The sequence below is a fragment of the Phyllostomus hastatus genome, unplaced genomic scaffold (genome assembly GCF_019186645.2).
Source record: "Phyllostomus hastatus isolate PE091 unplaced genomic scaffold, TTU_PhHast_1.1 phas_contig_468, whole genome shotgun sequence".
Classification (NCBI taxonomy): domain Eukaryota; kingdom Metazoa; phylum Chordata; class Mammalia; order Chiroptera; family Phyllostomidae; genus Phyllostomus; species Phyllostomus hastatus.
This window is the reverse complement of record NW_025333884.1, coordinates 2,538,479-2,562,396: the sequence shown is the minus strand read 5'-3', so window position 1 is coordinate 2,562,396 and position 23,918 is coordinate 2,538,479. Positions and strand designations below refer to the sequence as shown.

Below are 23,918 nucleotides of genomic sequence, written 5' to 3'. Positions count from 1 at the left end.
AGTCGCTGAACAAGCAGGAACACTAACTTTAGAATTCCTGTTCTCCACTCTACACTTTTTAAAATATAATTTACTTATGTATTTATTTTTAGACAGAGGGGGAGGGGGAGGAAGACAGGTAGAGAAAGTTCAATGTGTGGTTACCTTCCTCACGACCCCTACTGGGGAGCCTAGCCCACAACCCAGGCATGTGCCTGACTGGGAATCAAACCGGCGACCCTTTGGTTTGTGGGCCAGCTCTTAACCCCCTGAGCCACACCAGCCAGGGCTCCACTCTACACTCGGCTTCAGTCCCCAGCCCTGCTCTGTCCAAGCTCTGTCCACCTCAGTGGGCCCAGCGCCCCCGTTTTTAAATCTCTCTAAATCCTTCATTTGTTTTTAGTTTTACCCCACCCCTTCTTGGTCTCGCCCCCGGGCTCAGGTTGCGTCTTTTCTAGGTCCTGCCACTCACACAAGCCCACAGCCTCGAACTCTCAATTTTCTCAATTCTGGCCCCACCTCTTAATTACAGGCCAGCCCCCATAGTCTGCCTAGCCAAAGCAGGCCTCCTCCCCTTCAGGTTACGCCCACCTGGACCACGCCCCCTTCCGTGCCAGTTTTATTTCCTTTAGGCCACGACTCCAGCTCCTCTGTCTCCACTGGCCCCGCTACCGAACCCATAATTCTAAATAGGCTTAAGCACCACCCATGTCTGAGATCCGCCTCTGGTCTCAAAAGTCCCTGGGTATTTTCTATCCGCCCCCTTTCTCACTCCCTCTGAAAATCTAGGCTCAAACCCTACCTCAAAGAAGTAGAATCTTTATACCCTCTACTCAGTGCCATCCCTAACCCCGCCCCTCTGAGATCCACGCCCCTCCATTCTTTCCCGAGCCCCACACCCAACCCTAGGCTCCGCCCCTCTTCCCCTACTCGCCGCGCCCCCTTCCATCTAGACTCCGCCCTTCAGACTGCCTTTTACGTCTTCTGAGCTCCGTAGCCATCCTCGAGCCCCGCCTCTCTCGTAGAAAAACCCCGCCCCTTCTCGCGTGCTCCACAGAGTTGTCCCGCCCCCTGCCCTCCCTCAGGCCCCGCCCCATCTATCGTCTGGCCCCTCCCCCAGCTCCGCGCTGCAGTGCCATCTCCACCGTGGCCCCTCCCACCTCCGAGCGAAGCAGAGGGCGGCGGCAGTGGCGGCGGCTGCCGGAGCAGCCCGGGAGGAGGCGGCAAGGATGGCGGCGGCGTCGTGGGCTCGGTGGAGATGAGTGCCCACGGCCCCAGGCCCAGGGCGGCGCGGCCGGAGTGGGCGGGGGTCCCGATGCAGTCCCAAGGGGGGCCATGGGGCAGGTCCTGCCGGTCTTCGCCCACTGCAGTGAGTAGGGGCTGGCTCGGGCCTGGTGTGGGGCCCAGAGGCTCAGGAGGGCTTCTCCTCCGCTTCCTCTCCGCGTCCGGCCGCGGGAGAGCAGGGAAGGGGGAGGAGGCCAAGGAGACAAAGGAAACTCTCCCCTCCCCCGCGACTTAGTGGCGACGGGGGCGCCCTGGCCCCGAGGACTCGAGTGAGACTGGGCGGAGTTGGGGGCACTGAGAGACCTGGCGTGGGGCGCCCTGGGTGCTGGGATGTGCGGCCGGGCCCCGCCCTGGGATGAGCACGTTCCCGGGGAGCTGTCCCCTTCCCTGGTGCTGGCCGCAGCCGGAGGGGAGGACAGTTGAACGGAGGGGTAGAGCCAGGATGGAGAAAAGGGTTCCAGCCCCCCTCCATCGCCCACTTTCGCATCCCACCTCCATTTAATGCGCGGACTCACGGGCAGCCCCGACCTCGCCCAAACTGCCCAACCTCCTGTCCCTGGGAAACAGCCACTCCTGGGTGGGGGCCAAGACTCCTGAGTCCACAGCGGGCTTTACCCCTGATTAGTACAGCAATCCTGGAGGAGATTCACTCTGCTCCTGGCCTCTGATTCCCGGCATTCTGCTTCCCAGCTAAGGAAACAGGGTGGGGCGTCTGATTCCAATTTCCAAGGGACCCTGAGCGTCTCCTGCAGGCAAAGCCTCATGCTCGGTGGCTCCCGCGGGGCTGGATTCCACACCTGAAAACGCCTCGTCTGATCCTCACGATCTCTGAGGCCAGAGCTCTAACAGCCCTTCTCTAACACTCTCTGTCCCATACCCCCGAGATTCTGACAGCTGGGGGGTTCAGCACCCTCAGATCTAGCTTCTTGCATACCTGGGAAGTCCAGATGCCAAAATCCCAAGAATTTGTTATTTCAACGTTTTCGAGTATCATCCCAAAATTCTAAGATCTTGTCCTTATCTCAGCTTACAAGGGATGGCCCTACGAGATCTCCCTCCTCGGCTTTATCTATTATCCCTCCCTTCTGCACTGCACTGTTCCTCAAACATGCCCACCAGTGCCTGCCTCAGGACCTTTGCACTGAACTTTTCCATCTGCCCTGAAGTCTCTTCCCTAGACATCTGTGAGGATTCCTCACTTTGTTCAGAACTCTGCTCAGATGTCATCTTATCAGAGAAGTCTCCTGACCACCCTGTCTGAAATAGTACCCTCTCCCTTACTGTTGCCTAACCCAGCTTTATTTTTCTCCACGTGCTTAAAGCACCCAACATCATGTATTTAGTTGTTTATTGTCTGCATCCTCCATAGAGAGTAAGCTTTATGAGGGCAGGGATTTTGTCTGTGTTGTTCACAGTCGTGTCTTTAGGGTCTAAAACAACACCTGGTATGTGGTGGGCCCTCGGCAAGCAGTTGTTGAAAGAATGAGTGAACTGAAACCTCCTAAAATTCCTCATTTGAAGAGGATTCCAAGGTTAGGGTTCCTGGATTTGAACTTCTAAGACTGAGCTTCTGCTAGAAGTGACAGGTTTTACAGTCTGTATGCAGAATGTTCTAAAAGGACCTGTGGTTCAAATATTCTAAGACTCCTTAATTTGCACCATCCGAGTTCCCAGGCTTGATTGAACACGTCAGTGACTCGGACAGTCTAAACTTCTAAGAGTCTTTGACTTTTTCCCTCCTGCAGAAGAAGCTCCATCGACAGCCTCCTCTACCCCTGACTCCACCGAAGGTAAGTGGAGGGGGAGGATGTGAGACTGTGATTTGAAAGGGGCACACAGCTGGGTAGGAGGGCTGAGGAGAGTGGGTCGGAATCCCGCTCCAAGTCGCTCACGCCCTCCTTTCCATGCTGCAGGAGGAAACGACGACTCGGATTTTCGGGACCTGCACACAGCCCGGGAATTCTCGGAGGACGAGGAGGAAGAGACCACGTCGCAGGACTGGGGCACCCCTCGGGAGCTGACCTTCTCCTACATTGCCTTCGACGGCGTGGTGGGCTCCGGAGCGCGCCGGGATTCAACCACCCGCCGGCCCCGACCCCAGGGCCGCTCAGTCTCTGAACCCCGGGACCCACACCCTCAGCCAGGCCTGGGCGACAGCTTGGAGAGTATCCCCAGCCTGAGCCAGTCCCCAGAACCCGTGCGCCGGGGAGATCCCGACACTGTCCCTCTGGCTGAGCACCCCTTGGAGGACCTGGGGCTCCAGCTAGACAAGCTGGACTGGGCGGCCCGGGGAGCGGGCTCCGGGGAGGACTCTGCCACCAGTAGCTCCACCCCGCTGGAAGACGAGGAGCCCGAAAGATCAGAGGCAAGAGAGGCTGGGAAAGGTGAGATGTCCTGAGGTGCTGGGACCAAAGTCACAAGGGTGGGTAGTCTCTTCTCAGGGCACCTTCAAGGTGAAATCTCACGGCCTTCTCTCTCTAACGCACCAGAACTGGACGTACAACTCGGACTCGCTCAGTCCTCGCCGCCCGAAGACTTGACTCCACAGTCCAGCTCTGGCTCTGGGAACCCCCAGGCCCGTACCCCGGCCCCACCCGGATCCCGGGATTCGAACTCTTGGCCTGCTGAGCCCTCGCTGGACGAGAAAGAGGAAGAGCCATGCGGGCCGCTGGATCGGGAGCCAATAACGGGGCAGTGCCTCGTTTGCACGGACCAATCAGAATTCACACTGGAACCACACCTTCTAGGTAAACTGCTCGAGTGAAAGTGCTTCTTTGGATTACAGCCAGGGTGGGAGGATTGCAATTTAAAGGGACCAACTTCGGAGCATGGTAATGGATTTATGGCGGGCCCTCCCCTGTGGGCCTCTCATAGTGTGCCCATGCCAGAGTAAATTGCAACCTCGAACCATTGCCCAGCCTCCTTATCTGTGGGCTGTGAGCACTGAAGGGGGTTGTACAGTGTGAAACAAACAAACAAACAAACAAACAAACAAATAAATAAAGGGACAACTTTGGGAAGGAACGAAGGAGAGTGGAGAAGGAAGAAGGTATAGTACTATTGGCTAGACATTGTAAACTCCACCCTCCTGTGAGCATTAAGGTGGGATAGTTGCTAAAAAAATAATCCCTTCTTTGGAGTGCTCCCCCTAGGGGCTGGTTTTGGATAGACCGAATCCCTCAAAAAAAAAAAAAAAATTAAGGCTCTCTTCTAAATGTCGCTGTGGGACATTGATAAGTAAACCCTGTGCCTTTTAAAAAACTCTCCTCTACCCTGACCACATCAGTTAGCCAGTTGCAAATAGACCCTGCCTTACTTTAAAATATGTTGAGCCTCCATGAACCGCCAAGGGTTGCTTACAGACATCGTTGCTTTTGGCTGTTTACAAAGAAAGCCACCCCTTTTTGGAAGTGTTCCCATCTATGTGGAGAGCCATTGGCTGGATAGGAAGGGGCCCCGCCCCCCGCTCCCGCCCTCCGGGTTCCACTGAAGTGGGCAAAATCCCCGAGAATCAGCGGCGTCCGCAGCCTCTCACTCGGAGCAGAGATGGGGAGTAAAGGTGGGCTTGCAGGGCCGAATGGGACGGGGGCTGGGGGACGGGGGAAAGCAATCTAGATTCACTCTAGCCTTCAAATCTAGGGGGATGTTTCTTATTGGTCAGAGATTCCCCAGAGTTGCAGGCTGGGGCTGGGGGACTTTGGGGCTGTCTAGGGAGAGCGTGGAGGGAGCGTGGGGTACCCTTTCCCCCAAGACAGGGCTCTGGAGCCCAAGAGCAGGGAGGCCCCCTCCCCCAGCCGCAGGCCCAGGAGGCGCTGTCACTCAGTAGCTGGATGGGCCAGCACAGCTGCAGGCGAGGCCCCCTCCCCCCAGCGTGCCTAAACTTAGCCCCCGCCTCAGGCGACCCGGCTCCTCCCCCACCCCTTGGCACGGGCTTCGGGGAGACTGCGGGGGAAGGCCCGAAGCGCTGGGGTTGGGGAGAGGCCTGCCCTAGTTACATGTAGATGGCAGGGTGTGTACAGGGAGGCTGCGAAAGGGAGGAAAGTCAGACTCTGTCAGTTCCATTGGAATGAGGGTGAGAGGATGGGAAGAGTCTGGAAAGAATTGGAGGGTTCTGGGTTCCTGGTCCAGGGCTCAAATGGGATTGGATTATTGGGAGGGTTGGTAAAGTTTATTTGGGTGAGATGAAACATAGGGGGCCAGAGGTCATAGGTTAGGGCCCAGGTCAGGCTTGAGTTTAGGGAGGGGCTCAGAAAGAGGTCAGAACTGAGTCCTGGCTGGGTGGCTCAGTTGCTTAGGGCATGGCCAGGGCACGCCGACGTGGTGGCTTCCACCTCTAGTCTGGGCGCATGCAAGAAGCAACCAATGAATGTATGTATAAATGGGTGGAACAACAAACTGATGTTTCTCCCTCCCTCTCTCTCTCTCTCCCTTCCTCTCTCTCTCTCAAATCAATCAATTCTTGAAAAGTTTTTAAAAGAAAGAGGTTGTAAATTTGGGTTCAGGCTTAAGAAGGAGGATAGTGTTATTAATACATTTAGGACTTAGAAAAATATGTTGGTAGGGGTATCAAGGAGACACCACTTTACACCTATCAGGTTGCCCCAAAATAAAAAGAATAGTAACACCCACTCCTGGGCAGGATGCTGGCAAATGATCACTCTCACTTTGCTCATGGAAACAAGAATTGTTAAAGTCTTGCCAGTAAGCAATCTGAGAATATGACATTCCAGCCCTGGAATTCTATCTTCCAAGAAATTCTATCTTCTAAGAATATCTGTAGACAGCTCGTGTCTGCAAGTACTGTCAGGGAAAGGAGGGTATGAAATCAAATGAATGCTGCAACAATAGATACGTGATTGGATACAATGAATGATAGTGTAGCTACATTACAGAATATTATGGTGCTCTTAAAAAGAATGAATTTGCCCTGGCTGGTGTGGCTTAGTGGATTGAGTGCTGGCCCTCGAACCCAGGGGTCGCTGGTTTGATTCCCAGTCAGGGCACATGCCTGGCTTGCAAGCCAGGTCCCCAGTAGGTGGGGCAGGGGAGGCAACCACACATTGATGTTTCTCTCCCATTCTTTCTTTCTCTTTCCCTTCCCCTCTCTAAAAATAAATAAATAAAATCCTTAAAAAAAAGAATGAATTAAAAGCTATTCCAGTTGACTAGCAGAGAATTCTAGGAGGGGAAGTAGAGTGAGATATGTATGAAGAAGATATATATATATATAGTTCCATTTTTTATTATTTTATTTACTTATTTTTAGAGAGAGGGGAAGGTAGGGGAAAAAAAGAGGGAGAGAAACATCAATATGTGGTTGCCTCCCCTGCCCCACCTACTGGGGCCCTGGCCAGCCACCCAGGCATGTGCCCTGATCGGGAATCGAACCAGCCACCCTTTGGTTCGCAGGCTGGCACTCAGTCCACTGAACCACATCAACCAGGGCTATATGGTTCCATCTTTAATAAAGACCAAAATTATATCCACACATAATCTGTGGGTAGGAGTAGGAAAGAGACTTGCTAGATGGTTAACTTGGGTTTTCTGAGAGGAGAAGAGGGGAGGCAACAAGGACTGTGTCAGGGGGTCTCGGTGCAGCCCTGAGGGAGGAAATGGGAGGTCAAGAGGTCAGCCAGGCCAGGTCAAAGCCCGCCCTGACTGCTGCCCTCCTCCACAGTGGTGGACCTGCTGTACTGGAAGGACACAAGGACATCAGGAGTGGTCTTCACAGGCCTCATGGTCTCCCTGCTGTGCCTCCTGCACTTTAGCATCGTGTCCGTGGCTGCCCACGTGGCCCTGCTGCTGCTCTGTGGCACCATCTCTCTCAGGGTTTACCGAAAAGTGCTGCAGGCCGTGCACCGGGGGGACGGTGCCAACCCCTTCCAGTGAGAACCCCCAGCCCCTCGCCCTGACACTGTTCAGACCCCACTGCTGAACCTAAGTCATGACCCCTGACCTCAGACCAGGCACCAACTTCCCACCCTGGCCCTGAACCATCCTACTCCTCTTTCTGACTCCACCCTGACCCTGACTTTAAAACACACTCTTACCCTTCACTTGCAGCTTTAACCTCTGATCCTAACCTCTTATCCTGAACCCTTGATCCCATCTCCTGACCCTGACCTTGACCTTAGCCCTGTACACCTACCTGGCCTTCTCTCCCACCCCCATTTCTTGCCCTTGTCCCAGCCACACCTCTCAGCCTGGGCCCCATCCATACCCTGAGTCACCTTACACCCCTTTGTCCTCTCAGGGCCTATCTGGACGTGGACCTGACCCTGACTCGGGAGCAGACAGAACGTTTGTCCCAGCAGATGGCCTCCCAGGTGGTCTCTGCAGCCACCCAGCTGCGTCATTTTTTCCTGGTAGAAGACCTCGTGGACTCTCTGAAGGTGCTTTGCAGCCCCCCCTTCCTTCCTGGGTTCCCAACATTCACCTTCCTGCCACTGGGGGCGGGGAGGGGTGGTGAGAGGGCCATTTCTGGGTAAGTTCACAGCCTGGGGAGTGCTTTATAGGCTCTGCTGACCCTGACCCTCACCCCCAGCTGGCCCTTCTCTTCTACATCTTGACCTTCGTGGGTGCCGTCTTCAATGGTTTGACTCTTCTCATTCTGGGTGAGCTGGGAAGGCTGTGGGGGCTGGGCGAGGAGGTGGGCCATGGGGTGGATGGCAGACAGGAGTCTGGATGGAGTTGTGAATCTGTTGGAAGGACCCTGACCTCCATCTCTGTGCCCACAGGAGTGATCTGCTTATTCACCGTCCCGCTGCTGTACCGGCAGCACCAGGTGAGTGTGACGGGCCCTTGGGTGGCAGTGTCCCAGCCAAGCGGGCCTCTCTGCCCCGCCCCCGCCTCTGTAGCCAGGGTCCTAATGACAGATGTCCCAGCCAGAGACAGGAGCATCAACTAGTGTTTCTTTCCTTGAAAGAATCAGGACCTGACTGACATATGTCCCGACCAGGCACTGGTGGTCTGGCTGCTGCCCCTCCGTGGAGCTAGAGTCTAACTAACATGTTTCAGTGGCCAAACACAGGCATTTTGGTTGGCGGCCGCTAACAGAGCCAGGATGTGACTGACATGCCCCGACCTGAGGCTGGTAAACCAACTGGTGCTCCTCCCCGACAATGCGTCCAAGCTCTGGCTGCCGTGTCCTAGCTACAGAGAGTCCGTCTAACTGGTGTCTTCCCTCCCTGACATAGCCTCCAATGGAACAACACTCATCCTAGCCAGAAACAAACAGACAGGTGACTGCCTTCTCCTGCTGACACTGCAGAGACTGACAAATGCATATTCCAGTTGCAGACAGACAGACAAACTGATGCCATCTATCCTTACATCTAGTCTGGGTCTGATGGACACCATCCCAGCCAACACAGCTGGACTGACTGATGCTCTCACTCCCTAAGGCCAGTCCCAGAGAGTGGCCTGTCTGTCGGAACCGGGAGGATGACCGCTGTCCAGAATGCCGGCAGAACCAAGGCCAGCTGACATACATCCTATCCAGAGATGGGGCGCTAAGAGCCAAATAATACAGGCCCCTGCCAGAGAGATCGTTCAAATTCCTTCCCATGCAGAAGCATCAAGACCTCAGGGTCAATTAACACTGAATTAAATTAGTATTTAGATTAATAACAACCAACACCAATGCCCTCTACTTTCACCCCACCCCTAAACATACACATCACTCACCCAGAGATTAACAGTCACACCTTGGTAACAGACTCACTGTCCAATTCTGGTATGTTTACATGACATCACTCCCCACCCAGAGCAGGCCCAACGGACTGACGCTTCATCTTGAACTTCTGTCTTCCAGGGTATTGTATCAGGTTTAAAGGTGGGCCATTCCCCGCAGCTCCTGATTTGTAGGTGGGGGAGGAAGCAGCCTTCTGAATGAATTAGGGAGAGGAACCCCCTTCTAATCTCTCCTTTGACCTGTTCTTGGTCCCCACAGGCCCAGATAGACCAGTATGTGGGATTGGTGACCAATCAGTTGAGCCACATCAAAGCTAAGTAAGGAAGGGCATGAGGTGGAGGCGGATGAGATGGGGAGGGGGGAACTGGGAACCCCCCTCCAGTTCCCTGTCCCTGAATCTCCTGGGAGGGTGCCAGACAAGTCCAACACAGGCCATTAGATGGAGAGCAGGGCTGGCTTTGGGCAAGTTCCTCCAAGAAGCTGTCCAATACCGACCCAGCCACTTGCCCCGCCTGACTCTGTATGTTTTTCCTCAGGATCCGAGCTAAGATCCCAGGGACTGGAGCCCTTGCTTCGGCAGCAGCCACCGTCTCTGGATCCAAAGCCAAAGCTGAATGAAAAGGGTGTCTCTGCCTGCGGGACACCTGCCCCCACCCCCTGCACAGCCCTCTGCTCCCCTCATTCTCCCTTTCATCCCCACCCTCTTCTTCCCTTCTCAGCCCCAGCCATTTCCGGGTGGGTGTCTGGGTCACTCACACCAGGGAGTTAGCGCAAATTGCCTGAGCGGCCAGGACTACATTTCCCGTGAGGCTCTGCTGTAAGAGTCCAGGGAAAACGAGGCACCTTGGCCGGGGTCCTGCTGGGACTTGTAGTTGCCTAGCTAGGGCGCCCGCCCTGCACTTACGCGAGTCCGCCGCTGGAGGCGCCGTGAGGGGTTGGTGTCTTCTGGACGCTACTGGGCCCAACGCCGCCGGGGCTTTGCATGGGGCTCAGGGGAGGGCTGAGCTTGGATTTACACTGTAATAAAGACTTATGTGGAAACCCCAAGGCTTCCTGTTCTTGAAGCCCCCTCCAGCTTTTACCTTCCTTTATTTAAAGTACTTAAGCAATATGCAATGAGGACCCTTCCCCATCTATGTGAAAGAAGCCCCCCCCATCTGTTTAGATTATGAAATGATTGAGGAGAGGATGCTGAGAAATTGCCCATCCCAGGGCTAACCAAGCATTGGCAGCCACTTTCAATATCTGTGCAGAAGGCAGACATCACTAGTCAATCCCCACATCTGCCTGCTGCGCAGCCATCTCATCAGGGATCCAGACCCCGCCAACTGCCTTCTGAACGACTGCCCCACAAACATCCAAACCCCTAGGTTGTCCTACCTGATTCCCGACTCAGGGATGCTCTCTTTGGCCGCATCGTCAGCAGGCCTGAGACTGGGTTTGGCCCTGGGCCTCTATTCCCTCACCTCCAATACCTAGTCAGGGAGCCAAGTCTATTCCGTCTCCCAAACGTCTCTCAGCCACACCCACTTCCAATTCCCGCTGTGCTGGGACCAAACACCCAGCCTCATGGCCTCTCTGGGCTGCAGGTTCCACGGGAACCTGAGGGAGGAAGAGAAAGGACACCAGAGTCTAAAGATTTACAGACCTGAATTTGAATTCCAGCTTTACTACCTCTTGGCTGTGTGACTGAGCTAGTGACTTCACCTCTTGAAGACTTGGTTTCCTCAAATGAAAAAGGGTCGCTATAACCATATCTACATGTAAAGCCTTTGTCACAGGGCCTGTCATATAATATATGTCCATGAAACAGAAAGTGCTATTGTTATTTTCAGCATGCTTGCCCAACCCCAGTCCTTTCCTCACCGCCTTCATGACTATGATGTCACCTGTTCTATTTACCTACTATTGTTTTAACTTGGTTTATTAAAAGATGAAATATCTTTTTAAAGTATTTTTTAAAGATTTTCTTTATTTTTCAACAGAGGGGAAGGGAAGGAGAAAGAGAGGGAGAGAAACATCAGTGTGTGGTTGCCTCTCATGCACCCCCCCTGCTGGGGACTCAGCCTGCCACCCAGGCATGTGCCCTGACTGGGAGTCAAACCAGAGAGACCCTTTGCTTCGCAGAGCCAGTGCTCAATTCACTGAGCCACGCCATCCAGGGCAAAACAAGCATCTTTTTAAAGGAAATATTACTTCACCACCAAGGAACTCAGTATCACTAGTCAGAAATAGAAGATAACAGTAATAATAAAAATTTTAACATTGTAAATGTTTGTTGTGCATCACCTAAAATTATCTCACTTGCCTCTAGCAACATGTTACAATTTAGGAGACAGATGATGTTACAGGAGCAGTAGTTTCAGCACCAGAATTTGTATACAGGGGTTGCCTAGACATTCCTATCTAATTAAAAGAAAGGGGAGTTGGGGGGATGCTTTTCTCGAATCTGAATTTGCTAAGCAGAGGCAATGTTTTAAATTTCCAAATTAAAAAAAAATTAACATACTTCTAGTCACACTTTCGATTAGACAAAGTGTTCTTTTGTCCATATCAAAGGATGGAAGAAGCAGGACTGGTTGAAGTTATGGGTCCAGCAATGGCTGAAATCTCCAAGCCCATCTTTGGCACCCCCACCCCGCCCCCACCCGGAGGCAGGAGACAGGTTGCCTATTGAAACCGCCTTCACTGAGCAGCCTCCTAATTGCCTGGCCCTGTGCCATACTTTTGTATCTACCTGCTCATTACCATTCCTCCAGTAAAATCACGTGTACTCGCCTTGTCTTCCAGATGGGAAAACTGAGGCTCAGAGAAGGATAGTCATAACAATTTCTTATTCATCCTACATATATTTACTAAGCGTATGCTACATGCTCAAGCACTGTTTAGGAACTAGGGATTCTGAAATGAACCAAAACAAAGTCCATATTTTCATGGAACTAATATTCTAGTGGGAACAAACAGGAAGCAAATAGACATAGACTATGTCAGCGTGATGGAGAAGAGGCCAGCAGGTAAGGGGACAGAGTGACAGGACTTGCTATTTTAAATGGGTGGTCAGGGAAGGCCTCACTAAGTGGTGATATTCGAGCAGAGGCCAGAGGGAAGGGAGGCTGTGAGTCACTTGAACATGTGAAGGAAAGGAGATTCAGACATGGGGATCAGCAAACACAATGGCCCTGAGAAGGGAGCATGCCTGCTGTGTGTAGCAGAAGATATTTATGCCAGAAGTCAAGTGTTGAGGAAAGACTAGTAAATGGGGTCAGAGGAGTGAAAGGGGTTAGATTATAGGGATTTATTTGTAAGGTTGTGATGAGAACTTTGACTTTTACTCTGAGATGGGAGCCATGGGAAGGTTTCACGTCGAGGAAAGATATCGGTTGTCAAAGGATCGCTGACTTTGGTAATAAAAGGATAACTTTTTGCATAATAATAATTATATGGCATGGGTTCGATTCCCCTAGGTGGGTGGGCTGCAGGAAGTACGGTACTGTTCGTTTCTAAGCTTCATGTTCCCTGACCATAAATGCACGCACAGAAATTAATTATTTCTAGCGGCTAAGCTGAACGGGGACAGAATTTCTGTCATCCCCAGTACCTAGGACAGTGCCTGGGACTCAGTAGGCGCTCAGTAAATACTTGAGTTAACACAGGGCCCCGTAAATCGTTGAAGTTCCATAAAATAACAGCAGGTGTCGCACCCGCCCTATAACCGCCTGCTGGAGCCTCCAGGGCTCCACTAAGTCAGGCTCAAACAGGAACCCATTCACTCGAATTCGAATTTTCCAGGGTAGGAGCTTCCCAAGGCTGAATTATGAATCTCTTCTCTTGAGAAACTGACTTCTCAAATGGAAAAAGAGGCTTTGGCCCTTTAACAACTACAGGAATAATCCAGATTCTCTGGAATCAGTTCCCAGAATGCGCAGCGCTATGCAAATGAGATGTTTCCTTAGTGAAGATGATTCGTACCATGTGAGCAAACATAATATTTTGAAAGACTATCTGTCATAATAAACTGCAAGAATTTGTAGATCTTGAAGGAAACAATCCCATAAACTACCAAATTAAATTACCATAACTCTAAAAGAGTTTAAATTTATGGCCTTTATATAACTGAGTGGAGACCGAGGGTTGTTGCCCGGATGATCCTCAGTGGTCTGGGGTGCAGGCTTCAAACCTGTAGCTGTCTAGCGACAGAGTGGTTCAATTCCACCTTTCGGGCGACTACATAAAGCGTTTCTACTTTTTCTCCACATAAAACTGAACTTTAAAGTGCGGATTGACGCCAGCGCCTGCAGAGGTCGCTGCAGTCCTACGAGCCCCTCGGGTCTCCTTCAGTGGTTACATCTTTACCGCGAATATCAAAGACAACTCCAAAAGATGAAAACAATACTCATCCACCCTGTCTGTTCTAGGGTATTTAGCTTGAGAATTATATTGGATTTCTCTCGTTCGCTTACTCACCCGCACAGTCATTTGTGCTTACTCACGTACTTAATCACACATGCACTTTATTAACCAGTCAAATATGTATTCATTTGTTCATTAATTCATTCACTCATGCAACAGGTCCTTGCTCTATGCCCGGGTCTGCACTGGGAGGTGCTGGGACACAATGGTGACGATAACCCTGGCGACCCTGGCCTTACGGTATTCCCAGCCCAGCAGAGAAAACAAACATTAAACAATCATTAATTATACATTTGATTAACAATTAGAAAGTGGTGACTCCTGGGAAGGAAAAAGTAAGAATCATGTGGAATTATCAAATAAGGAGAACTGAGTGCAGGTGGGCTGTTAGGGTAACATTTGGGCAGACACCTGAAGGGTGAGGGGGGATTAGCCAGCTGCAGGAGAAATAGATATTCCTGGTCAGAGTCGCGGTGGCCCCAGTGATGGCGATGGGGATGGCGATAATGGCACCTTCACTCTGCTAAGTGCTGTCACTCTCTGAGTTCACTGACTCCTCACTCCAGGTCCATTCTGCAGCTGAAGAAACTAAGGTTCAGGGAGATGATGTTTCTTGTCCAAGGTCACCCAGCTTTTGGTATGCCTCCAGTCCCAGGCTCGCAGACACCTGGTCGGTGCTATTGACCACTTCCCTGTGCTGTCTTTCCCAAGCCAGCTACTCGCCACGTCCTGCCTGTTCTGCTTCCTAAATGACTTTCAGATTCTTCACTTTGTCTCTCCCTCCCACAGCCCTGGCCCTGTTACAAGACCCCGTTGGAACCCATTGTCCCCAGCCTAGCATCCTCCCTGGTCTCCAGTCCCAGTCTTACCCTCTTCTCCCAGCTACCCTCAAGCTGAAGGCTAAAGGAGTCTCCCTAAAGCACAGACCTGTCCCTGCCCTTCTGATGCTCAAAACCTGCCACGGTTCCCCAATACCCTCAAAGGAAGATCCAAATTCTTTGTCTGGACTCGAGGTCTGCAGAATGTGGTCCCTGCTCACCTCTTTCTCTGCACGTTTTGTCCCAACCAGCATGAACCTCTAGCTTCCTCAACATATCAAGCCTTCTCTCCACCACCAGCTCTTTGCATTCACTGTTTCTCAGCTTCAGTCTTTTCCTATTGCCTTCTATATCCCCTATTTATCCTCTAGGACTGAGCTTTGCTGTCCTCTTCTCCGAGAAGCCTTTCTGGACTCCCGGACCAGGTTAGATGCCCCCTCTGGACTCCCCCAGGCCCATGGACTCTCCCAATCCTGTGCACTTTGGATGGTCCCTGACAGTGTCCCCCACTGGACTGTGAAGCCTAGGAAGGGATAGCCTGTGCCTGTCTCAGTTCCTGCAGGGTCCCCAGCACTGCCCAGCACAGGGCTAGGTTACACAGCAGGTGCTCAGCAAATTTTTAAAAATGAGTTGGTAAATTAAGTGATTCCATGACAATGTCCCCTGCCTGGTCATTTAAGTCACTAAGCATTCAAATGACCTCTGGACCATCAGTTCCATTTCCAGAGTGCTTGCTGCTATGCAAATAAGGGAGGGCTTGGATTTTGTAATGGGAATGTCTCAGCTGTATCCTTTGACAAAGTGACAATATTTCTGGTTCAGTCCATCTTGGGTTGACTCTGATACGTTCATAACCCAAAAGCAGTCATGCAAAAAGCAAGAGGAAACTCATCTTCATATTTATCATCATCCATATTTTTATGGCTCATAAACTTCCAAAGACCAACTCAAGTTCTTTGGGAAATCAGGATGCGTACTTCCAGCTGCTCTACCTGTGAGATTTTGGCTCAGACCATCCCCAGAGCACACAGGGTCCAGTATAAGTTCCTCCCTCACAAGGAAACCACCATGGCCCTTTAGCATTTCAGAACCACACACCTCACAGCTAATATTCTGTCTCTTTATTTTTTTTCCAGCAGGTGGCACAACCCGTGCATATGGAAAGTCCTCCTGACTGTCTACCCTCCCTCCATCCTGCTGTAGGCTGATTCACCAGTAGGAGTTCCAGCACGTATATGTATGTATATAGTCCCCACAGTGAACCTCACTCTCTCGGGCTGAAAGGAAGGCAGGTGATGGGTATTAGGAGGAAATAGATGCTGAGGCTTGGTGGATGCATTTTTAAGAGCTTTTTATTGGCGACAGTGCAGAACCGTGGGGGGAGGGTAGTGGCACAGGGCCAGCCAGTCCCAACCCCCTGGGGTCAGGTGCAAAATACAAAAAGAGAATCACAAATACAGAATGGGGTGGGGGAGTTCAATAACTCGAGGTCTGCAGCAGCAGGCCTGGCTCACAGTCTCACACTTGCACCCAGAATTCTCAAAGATACAGATTGTAAAAGTCTATGATTCCTCAGGCTCACAAAAATAAAATCTCATGACCCCAGTGAACCCAAAGTCAGAAGGCAGCTGGACATTCAGGAAAAGTCAGAAAGGAGGCAGCTGGAAATGGTCGGAGAAACACCGGCAGATGAAAGACAGAGGCGGAGAACACTCCGGGAGACAGCCAGAGACGGCCGGAAACAACCGGATGCGCCGAACAGTCAGAGAAGACACAGCTAGAGACAGGCGGATAGAGGCGGCTGGACAGAGACAGGCTGCCTCCAAGTCTCCAGAAGCAGTGTTTCCAATTCAAGGGCATGGCTTGGGGGCCGAAGAGACCGAGGCCAAGGCTGCAGAAGCGCTCACACACGCACGCGCGCGCACACACACACACACCCATATATAATATATTTATTTATACATAATAGATATAAGTGACTTTCGGAGATCAGGAAAGGGATAAATAGCTACGGGAGGGATCCGGGTTCAGGGCGGCAGGCGCAGGACGGGGCACTGGAATGTTCTCCATGCAGCACGAGGGCGGCCTGGCCCACTCAACTTGAAAAAATACCATTTTGCCTCAGGAGAAAATTCTCATGAGGTGAAGCGTAAGGAAAGGTGGGGTGGGGGTGGGGCCAAAACCAAGATTTGGGACTGGGGGCGACGGGAAGAGGGAGCTGGGATCTCGGGAACTCCCTTTGAGTTCACCAGGCCAAAAATATTGGGGGTTGGGGGCCAAAGCCTCAGCCTTTACATCTTTTCCCGAATAATGTCGGGTCCCCTGGCAATCTCCCTTTCTAGAAAGAATGTGGGGATGCCAAGGGAAAGGAGAAACTGGCGTCCTAGGCAGGGGTGGGGTGACAGGCCTTAAACAAAAAAAGGCCGGGTCTGGGGGCGAGGGGTCCTGAGGAGAGAGGCCACGCGGATGGAAAACTGTCACCCCCACCCCCGCCTCGATCTGTCATCCCCCTTGAGTCTAACTCACTGTTGAGGGTAGGAAGGAGGCAGATGGGGGGGTGCGGTGGCGGTTAGAGAGGAATCAAGGTTAGGCTTTGGGGGGTGGGGGGATGCACAACCCCTCCGGAAGGGTTCTGCCCCTCTGGGCTCTGCCCCCCTTCTCCCCACAATCGGCCAATTCATTTCACAGTATAAACACTCCAGCAGGACAGGCATCACAGCGCCCCCTGCTGCCTGAATCAGAGAGGCCCAACAAGGAAGGCCAGGAGGGGAGGCTGAAGGGGGTGCGGCTTGGAATAATACTGTAATCAAACAGGAGGGCTGGGGCCGAATGTGGGAGACGCTTAGGAGGTGAGAAATTCAATCAGAGCTGGTTTTGCTGGGAGGGAGCGGCTGGACAGTCAACGAGGGAAGTTCACATTTCAGACTAAGTCTGGGTGGGTGAGGGATATCATAGGGGGACATCAACTTCCCTCCAAAGGGGGCTCAATGCAGAGGAGAGTCTGATCACATGAAAATGTTGGATAAATAAGCTCAGGTCGGCGGAGCAGGGAGAACCAGCCTAGTCACCTCCCAGGAGCGTCAGCGTGGGAGACCTAGGGGGGTGGCTCTGCGGCACTTCCTCGTTGGGCCTCTCTGGAGAGGACTCCAGCCCACCCCACGGCCCACCGCCGGCCCCTTGTTCCCCCCAGCCCACCGGCGGGCACCACCCCCCGCCCACCCGCTCATTCCCAGACATTGGGTTGAAGTGAGAAGACCAACATGTAGCCGAAGGTGTCCATTCCCTCCCACCCCTGCCTCCAAAGTCACCAGCTCTCTGTCCTCGCGCAGCCACACAGACAAGAGGCAGCGAAAACACAAGGAGGTCCTCCTGGCCGACGGCATGGGCTGCAGAGAGTCAAGCAGGGGAGGCGGGGAAGCCACACGCCCGCTTAGTCTCATCCCCTCTCTGTCCTCCTCCTCCTCTTCCAAATCTCTCTCCCTTGTGTATTTTGTTAGTTTTGTGTCTACAGGGTTCACAGAGCAAGAAGGGAGGGCGAGTTCAGGGGGTCGGAAGGCTGGTCGCTGCCGCTGGGGCGATGGGCGCTGGCGAACGCGGAGACCTCCGGGCAGGTGAGGACAAACGAAGAAGTGTACGAAGGGTTAACAACGGGGAAGGGGTCGCCGAGGACTTGAACTTCACTGTGTGTAAAGAGAGAAGCTGTCAGGTTGGGGGGTGCGTCTTGGCTGGTCTGGAAGGGCAGGGGCGGTGGTGGCGGGGGCGGCAGCAGCCAGCTGAAACCATCTTCCTTAGTGGATGCTGACCCCGGCAAATCTCTCACCTCCGCCAGCGGGCCCGGCCCCGGCCCCTCTTCGTAGGGGATCTTGCAGCCCGGTTTGTGGGCCACCAGCACAAACTCCAGACGCTCCTTCTCCTTTTGGAGTTCGGCGATCTCCGACTCCAGCTCCGCCTTTTCTTCCTCCAGCTGATCTGTCTCCTGAGCCCCCGGTAGCCAGGTCATGGAGAAGACGAAGGAAGGACAAGAAGACCGTCAGCGACTGGAGAAGGTGGGTCGTGGCTAAAGCCATCATCACCCTTAGACTTGCTGCAAAGGCCCAGGGCTGGAAGGCAGCTCTGAACTGAGGGGACAGTCTCTCTGAAGTGGAGTCCCGGTGTGCTATGGAACTTGGGGCTAGGGTCTTGCCCTTTAGGAGCCTCAGTTTCCCCATTTGCCCAGTAGATGGTTGGAAAGCAGCCAGGAGAAGATGGAAGTCTCTGGTTGCAGGAGGCACTCGGAGGTTTGTTGAATGAATAAATGAGTGTCTCGTGTTTTTAATGCCACCTCTGTTACCCACTCCCCTCTGTCTCCCAGGGAAGAGAAAAGGTGGCGCAGGAAAGGACGGAATTTCCCTGAGTTCCTCTGGGAGCAGCAAGTCACACTGCAAGTCAAAACTAAAATCCTCCCACTGAGGGAGGACGTTAAAGGGGAGGGGGCATTGGTGGATGCCACCAGCCCAAGTCTGAGAATGATGGGTGGCTGGGACAGGTGCGGGGGGGGGGAACTGACACAGGATCAGAGAGGTTCATTTCACAGATCCTCTAGAATGTTAAAGCCAGGAGAAACCTGGGAGATTCAGTGAGGGGTGGAAGAGATGGAGAAACTGAGGCAAAATGAGTTATTGCTTGCCCAAGACCAAAAGGGAGAAATGGCTGGAGCTCCCCGCTGTTAAAGGTCCCTCTTATGTCTCCTCAGGGAGGAGTGAAGGCCAGGAGGGTGGTATGCATGTATGGTGGGGGGTGTTCACACACCTGGGCAGAGGGGCCAGGGGCTGACACGAACATGCGAGGTTCTGTGTGTGTGCACAGGGCTGCCCCGTCTAGCCACACCTGTCCCTAGCTCCATACGTGGAACCTCTGTTTCTCAGCCCAGGATACGGGCACAGGTGGGGCAGATTGCAAAGGATGGAGGGAGAGTGCCCTCCAGCACACCCTCACCCCACCCCAGGGGCCATCCTCACCGCCTGGAGTCGGTCTGTCAGCTCCCTCCGACGGTTCCGACATTTAGCTGCTGCCAGTTTGTTTCTTTCCCGGCGAACCCTTCGCTTCTCCTCCTCCTCCGGGGTAAGCTGAGTAAGGCAGACAGAGGCCATGAGGTTTGGGAACACGGTGCACCTCCTCCATCCACCCCAAACCTCCTCTTCTTCCAGAAGCCAGAAAAGGACCCTCTAGTCCCCACCAGCTGTGGCAAGGACTATAGGGTTTGTGCAGCACTGAGTCCTGAGTGGTCCCTCACCCCAATAGTGAGAAAGTTCCTGCCTCTTTTGTCTCCTCCCCCAGATGAAGTTCTGATGCCTCTTACTCACCGTCTCCTCTCGGGGTCTCCTAGGCCGGGCTCGGGCTGGGCGAGCAGACCCAGGTCCACTGGTGGTTCCGCTGGTAGAAGGTCCGCCACTGCCACTAGCTCCACCACTGCTGTAGCCACTTATGCCCGGCGTCGAGTAACTGGTTCCAGGCATGTCATAGGGGTCAACTGCTGGGGGCTGGGAGGCCAGTGGCTGCCCCTGGGACTGGGCCATGGAAGAGATGAGGGTGGGTTGCACGAGCCACTGGAGGTCCTGGCTGGTTGTGATCGCGGTGACCGTGGGCACGAAGGAACCGGGCATTTCCCCAAGACCGGCGCACTCCTACGGGGTGACACATACACACACAGGCGTATACACACAAACAGAGACACCGACACACACGCACCCAGCACACATATACACACCGACCCTGTGAGTGAGCACAGGGTGAGCAGGTGTGGATGTGTGTGTCACAGGCAAAAAGCCACAACACCCACCCTTCCACTACACCGTGACGCAGTGGTTAATGAGAGGATCTCTGCTCAACTGGCTTCTACCTCCTCCTTCTTCCTCGGGGAAAGGTTGCACGGTTCCAGCGGGTGGTGAATCACACCCCGAGTTGGTGACTCTTAGGTGTGGGGGGTGGGGAGGAGGCTGGACACAGCCGGGTGACAGAACTCCCGGGACGGAGTCACAGCCACACACACAGCCACAACACCCCACCCCCACCCCAGAGGCAAGGGGAGGGAGAAGGAGAGGCCTTAGGCCAAGCCTTCCTCTACACTCATACCCATGCACACATCCCTCTGCGTGAGGGGGTGAGCGCTTGGAGGGTCTATGAGACCCCCCCGTGCAGGGGCCGGGGGTCCCAGTTAAAAGGGTATTGGGAGACGGGCCTAGGAGTTTAGAACAACGTTTCAAGTAATTTGCTCTTCCCAGAGTGAGGCTGACAGTGACAGGTTACGGTGGATGGACAGGTAAGAGAAAGTGACGACTCGGGACCCCTCAGACCGACGTGGAGGGAGAATGGTGTAGAGCCTGAGCCCCCAAGCCCAAGTATCGCTCATCTCCCCCATCCCCAGAAGGAATCCTGGAACTGCTCGCAGCGCTGAACTACTCTCCCAGGGGGCGTGGTGAGGGATGGGCTGGCCCGCTGGCCAATCAGCGTTCTAGAAACCCAGAAAGGGCGGAGCTCCTGGAGACCACCTGGCTGCTTTTCCTAGAGTTAGCGGTTCTATCCTGTCTTTGGACACTTTGGAGGGACCGGCATCTGGCGCAGAGGGAGTGGGAGTGTGTGCCTGGAGAAGAGGGTGACGGTCACCATGTCTCCCGAAGAAACCCCGACCCACAAACGGACATTCCCTGACTCTGAGAACGGAGGGACCGGATTCCCGACTAGTTTTCGCGGACTCATTGTGTCGCTCCTGTAGTGAGAGGAACCCTTTCGATCTGCCTCTAGAGGCCCATAAAAAAGACCCTAGCGCCGAGGACCTACGGATTCCCGAGATGGGGGGCGGGGGGGGAGAGAACTGCATCCTGCAAATAGGAAGGGAAAGTTGATTGGCTAAAGCCCGCGGCGCGGCGGCCAATCGGAAAGCCGGACTGCGCCCTCCCTAGCAACGTAGCCCCGGCGTTCCAAAATAGAACGCTCCCAGTACGTCAGGGGCGGGGCGGACGAAGGGGGCGCCGCGCGCCGTGCGTGCCCCGCGTCAGACGGAGGGTTCCAGCACGTCAGCCGTTACGCACGGGTCCCCCGTTACGTCTCCGCGCAGGAGGCGGAGGCAGAGGATCCGAGATTTCGGGGCCCACCTTCCCGCTGGATGGAGAGTTACCCAGCGCCGGAGTGGGCGCTCCAGTGGAGGAGGTAAAGGAAGGAGGCTACTGGAAGCTTCCCCGGGGTTTCCCCCACCTGCCTAAATGCGCTAGCTTCAGGTTGGGGACCTGAGTCGGGGACAGTCCCGGAACCAGCTAAAAGTTCTCTGCCCTGCTACCGCAAACACGCACTCTAAACGGCACAATCTCCTCACCGCCAAAGTTTACCTCTCCGCGTTCCCTTCCTGCGCTTCAGTCACACGACCATTTGCCAACAAGTCCCCGACTCTGCAGTTTGCAAAGTGCACTGTGAACCTATGCCCTCGCAAATCCTGGGTTCTGATGCGTCTTTATTTGGGGTGGAGAGATTGCTTGTTCCACCCTTGACTTAAAAAATTAAACCCCAAAACCCATTAGAACTTACCTGGGAGGCGGCGGCTGTGGGTGGACTGCCGAAGGAGTCCACCGAAGACAGATACTGAGACTCGGCAGAGGGTGAGGAGCTGCACCGGGAGCCGGAGTCGTAGTCTCCGGGGAAAGCCTGAAACATTTCCCTGGGCACAGGGGGGGCCCTGTGACCACGCTGAGGTCGCCGGGAAGCCAAGGCTATGGCTGGGTGGGAGAAGAAAGATGCGAGTCCGGGATGAGCCGAGCGCGTCCCTAAAGTGCGCTGTCCGGGGAAATTCGGGGTGGAGGGCAGCGTCCCGCTCCAACTATGGCAAAGTTTCTGTGCAATTCCTCTGCGGCGTCCAGGCCCCCACAAGATGCCGCTATGCCTCCTGGAAGTCCAGGCTCCGGAGGACCCAGGAGCGTGGCGGGGGTCGGGGGAGATCGCTCCCCCAGAGGCGGAAAGCGCTGTCCTGCTGTATAGAATCTGCTTCGGATGCGGTCTCCTCCACGCGTCCGGCGAGTCCCACGGGGGTCGGGGAGTAATAAAGAGGACGAAAGAAGTAAGTGGGTCCTCCAAAATAAAATGTAGAATTATCTAGAAGAATCCTTCCAAAAACTTTCTCTTCGGCAAAAAAAATATAATAAACTGAATTCCACAGCCCCCAAAACCACAACAATAAAGTCCCCAAGTCCCAGCTCCGCGTGTCCCTGCGGTGGCCGTAGCTCTCAGTCTTATGAATGAACCCCAAAGCCGCCAGCCTGTATTTATATGTCTGGACCCGCCCCCCCTCTGCTTTCGTCACCGGTCCCGGGCTCAGAAACTTCGCTAGATCTCCGGCCTGGCTGAACTAAAGATCGCGCCGCCCGGCAAGAGGTCTGTCCTAGCCTCGATCTAGTCACCTGCATCACCTTTGAGACCCTGGGGGTCTCGGGGGCTGCGTTCCCGAGCACTCAGCAGGAGGGGATTCCGGCCCCGCCTTCCCCGGAGCTGCTGTGACGCAATTAGCCATATAAGGAGTTCGGCCGGCGAGGCTGAGTGTTTGTTTGGTAACCTAGCAATTACGTCAGAGGGAATCCCTCGCTCGCTGGCGCGCTCGCCCTCCGCGCGTGCGGAACCCGCCCGCGCCTGCGCAGTGCAGTGTCGCCCGGGGGACTGATATTAATAGGCTTTTAGACTAGCCCGGGAAGGACCCCGACCGGGCAGACCCTAGCTAAAGGGTCCCCCTGCCCTCTGCAGCCCCTCCCAACTTTCTTACTGGTACAGCGCCCCCACTTGAGAGGAAAGTCAGGTCTCCAAAAGGAGATCCTAGCTAGGGTGCAGTAGTAATGTAGGCGGGGAAACTGAGTCCGCAGCTGGGTGGGAGGGGCTGGGGTTATCCAGGTGAAAGTGGAGGTGGGGTGGAGTCCCGACGCTCCGCGCAGCTTCTGCCAGAACTAGCTGTGTGAGCTTGGGAAATGTTTTCCGTCTTTCAGCTTCAGCTTCAGTTTTCCCAGCTTGGACAACGAATGTATGTGTTGGACCCTACAGGCCTCCCAGGTCCAGAGTTAGGGAGGTATGAAGGTGTGGAAAGGACAGGTAATGAAACGTACGGTGAAACGTCCCTGCTGATTGTTTTGGTAACCTCTACTTCTCGCTTTATTAATCCACAGATAGTAAGAATGGGGGAATAATAATAATAATAATAATAATAATAATAATAACAATAATAATAACATTGATGCCATGTATTTAACCAAGTGCTAGCTCCTATATTAAAACTTTAAAGACAAGATTTGTAATCCTTAAAACAACTTTGAGGGTTTAAGGAGGAAAATCTTTTATTTTCTAAAAGAGGAAAATGATTGGAAGGGTTCAGTGACTTGTCCAAGGTCCTATAGAAAGACAGTCAAAATTGTCAAATTCCAAAACTCCTACTCTGCTCCTGTTTTCTGAGAGCTGCTTGGTTCAGTGAAATTCCCTGAAAAACCTGGGTGTTGGGATTCTTTAAGCGACAATGGTGATAATAGTAGCTTCCAGTCGTCCTGACCTATAAGCCGTGTGGACCCATCCCTGTCTGCTTCCAGTGTACATTCTGCTATTCCAGGCTTGGAGGGGTAAAGCTGCCTACCTGCGGCTGCCCAGTTTGAGAGTCTAGTCTGGGTATTTTGGAAGCTACAGGCCCAACTCTTAAGCACCCCCTGGAAAGGGCCCCAACAGCTGCTTCACAGACC

General features: G+C 53.6%; 2 protein-coding genes, 1 long non-coding RNA gene and 2 other non-coding genes across 6 annotated transcripts; 4 read left to right on the top strand and 1 right to left on the bottom strand.

The window, feature by feature from the left end:
• The first annotated feature begins 1,143 nt into the window (after positions 1-1,143).
• RTN2 (reticulon 2) lies at positions 1,144-9,997 on the top strand. Of its 2 annotated transcripts, XM_045845203.1 has the most exons (10): positions 1,144-1,348; positions 3,009-3,053; positions 3,177-3,647; positions 3,753-4,010; positions 6,941-7,148; positions 7,517-7,655; positions 7,808-7,877; positions 8,001-8,047; positions 9,215-9,273; positions 9,493-9,997. In XM_045845203.1, the coding sequence occupies exons 1-10, from the start codon at positions 1,315-1,317 to the stop codon at positions 9,572-9,574; spliced, it is 1,413 nt and encodes a 470-aa protein (XP_045701159.1). In that variant the 5' UTR covers positions 1,144-1,314; the 3' UTR covers positions 9,575-9,997. The 2 variants fall into 2 exon arrangements, with proteins under 2 accessions (XP_045701159.1, XP_045701160.1); XM_045845204.1 differs by lacking the exons at positions 1,144-1,348; positions 3,009-3,053; positions 3,177-3,647; positions 3,753-4,010 and adding an exon at positions 4,720-4,822.
• Positions 4,090-4,226, top strand: LOC123823068. Its single transcript, XR_006786475.1, has one exon. It is a non-coding gene; the product is annotated as a small nucleolar RNA SNORA42/SNORA80 family (small nucleolar RNA).
• Positions 9,998-13,092: 3,095 nt separating the features above from the next.
• On the top strand, positions 13,093-13,179 carry TRNASTOP-UCA. The gene has a single exon. It is a non-coding gene; the product is annotated as a tRNA-Sec (tRNA).
• A 2,339-nt stretch (positions 13,180-15,518) lies between these two features.
• On the bottom strand, positions 15,519-22,077 carry FOSB (FosB proto-oncogene, AP-1 transcription factor subunit). The gene is made up of 4 exons (XM_045845227.1): positions 21,742-22,077; positions 19,527-19,847; positions 19,182-19,289; positions 15,519-18,160 (listed from the first exon to the last, which is right to left on the bottom strand). The coding sequence occupies exons 1-4, from the start codon at positions 21,865-21,867 to the stop codon at positions 17,699-17,701; spliced, it is 1,017 nt and encodes a 338-aa protein (XP_045701183.1). The 5' UTR covers positions 21,868-22,077; the 3' UTR covers positions 15,519-17,698.
• On the top strand, positions 21,270-22,209 carry LOC123822999. Its single transcript, XR_006786460.1, has 3 exons — positions 21,270-21,369; positions 21,735-21,812; positions 22,071-22,209. It is a non-coding gene; the product is annotated as an uncharacterized LOC123822999 (long non-coding RNA).
• Positions 22,210-23,918: the final 1,709 nt, after the last annotated feature.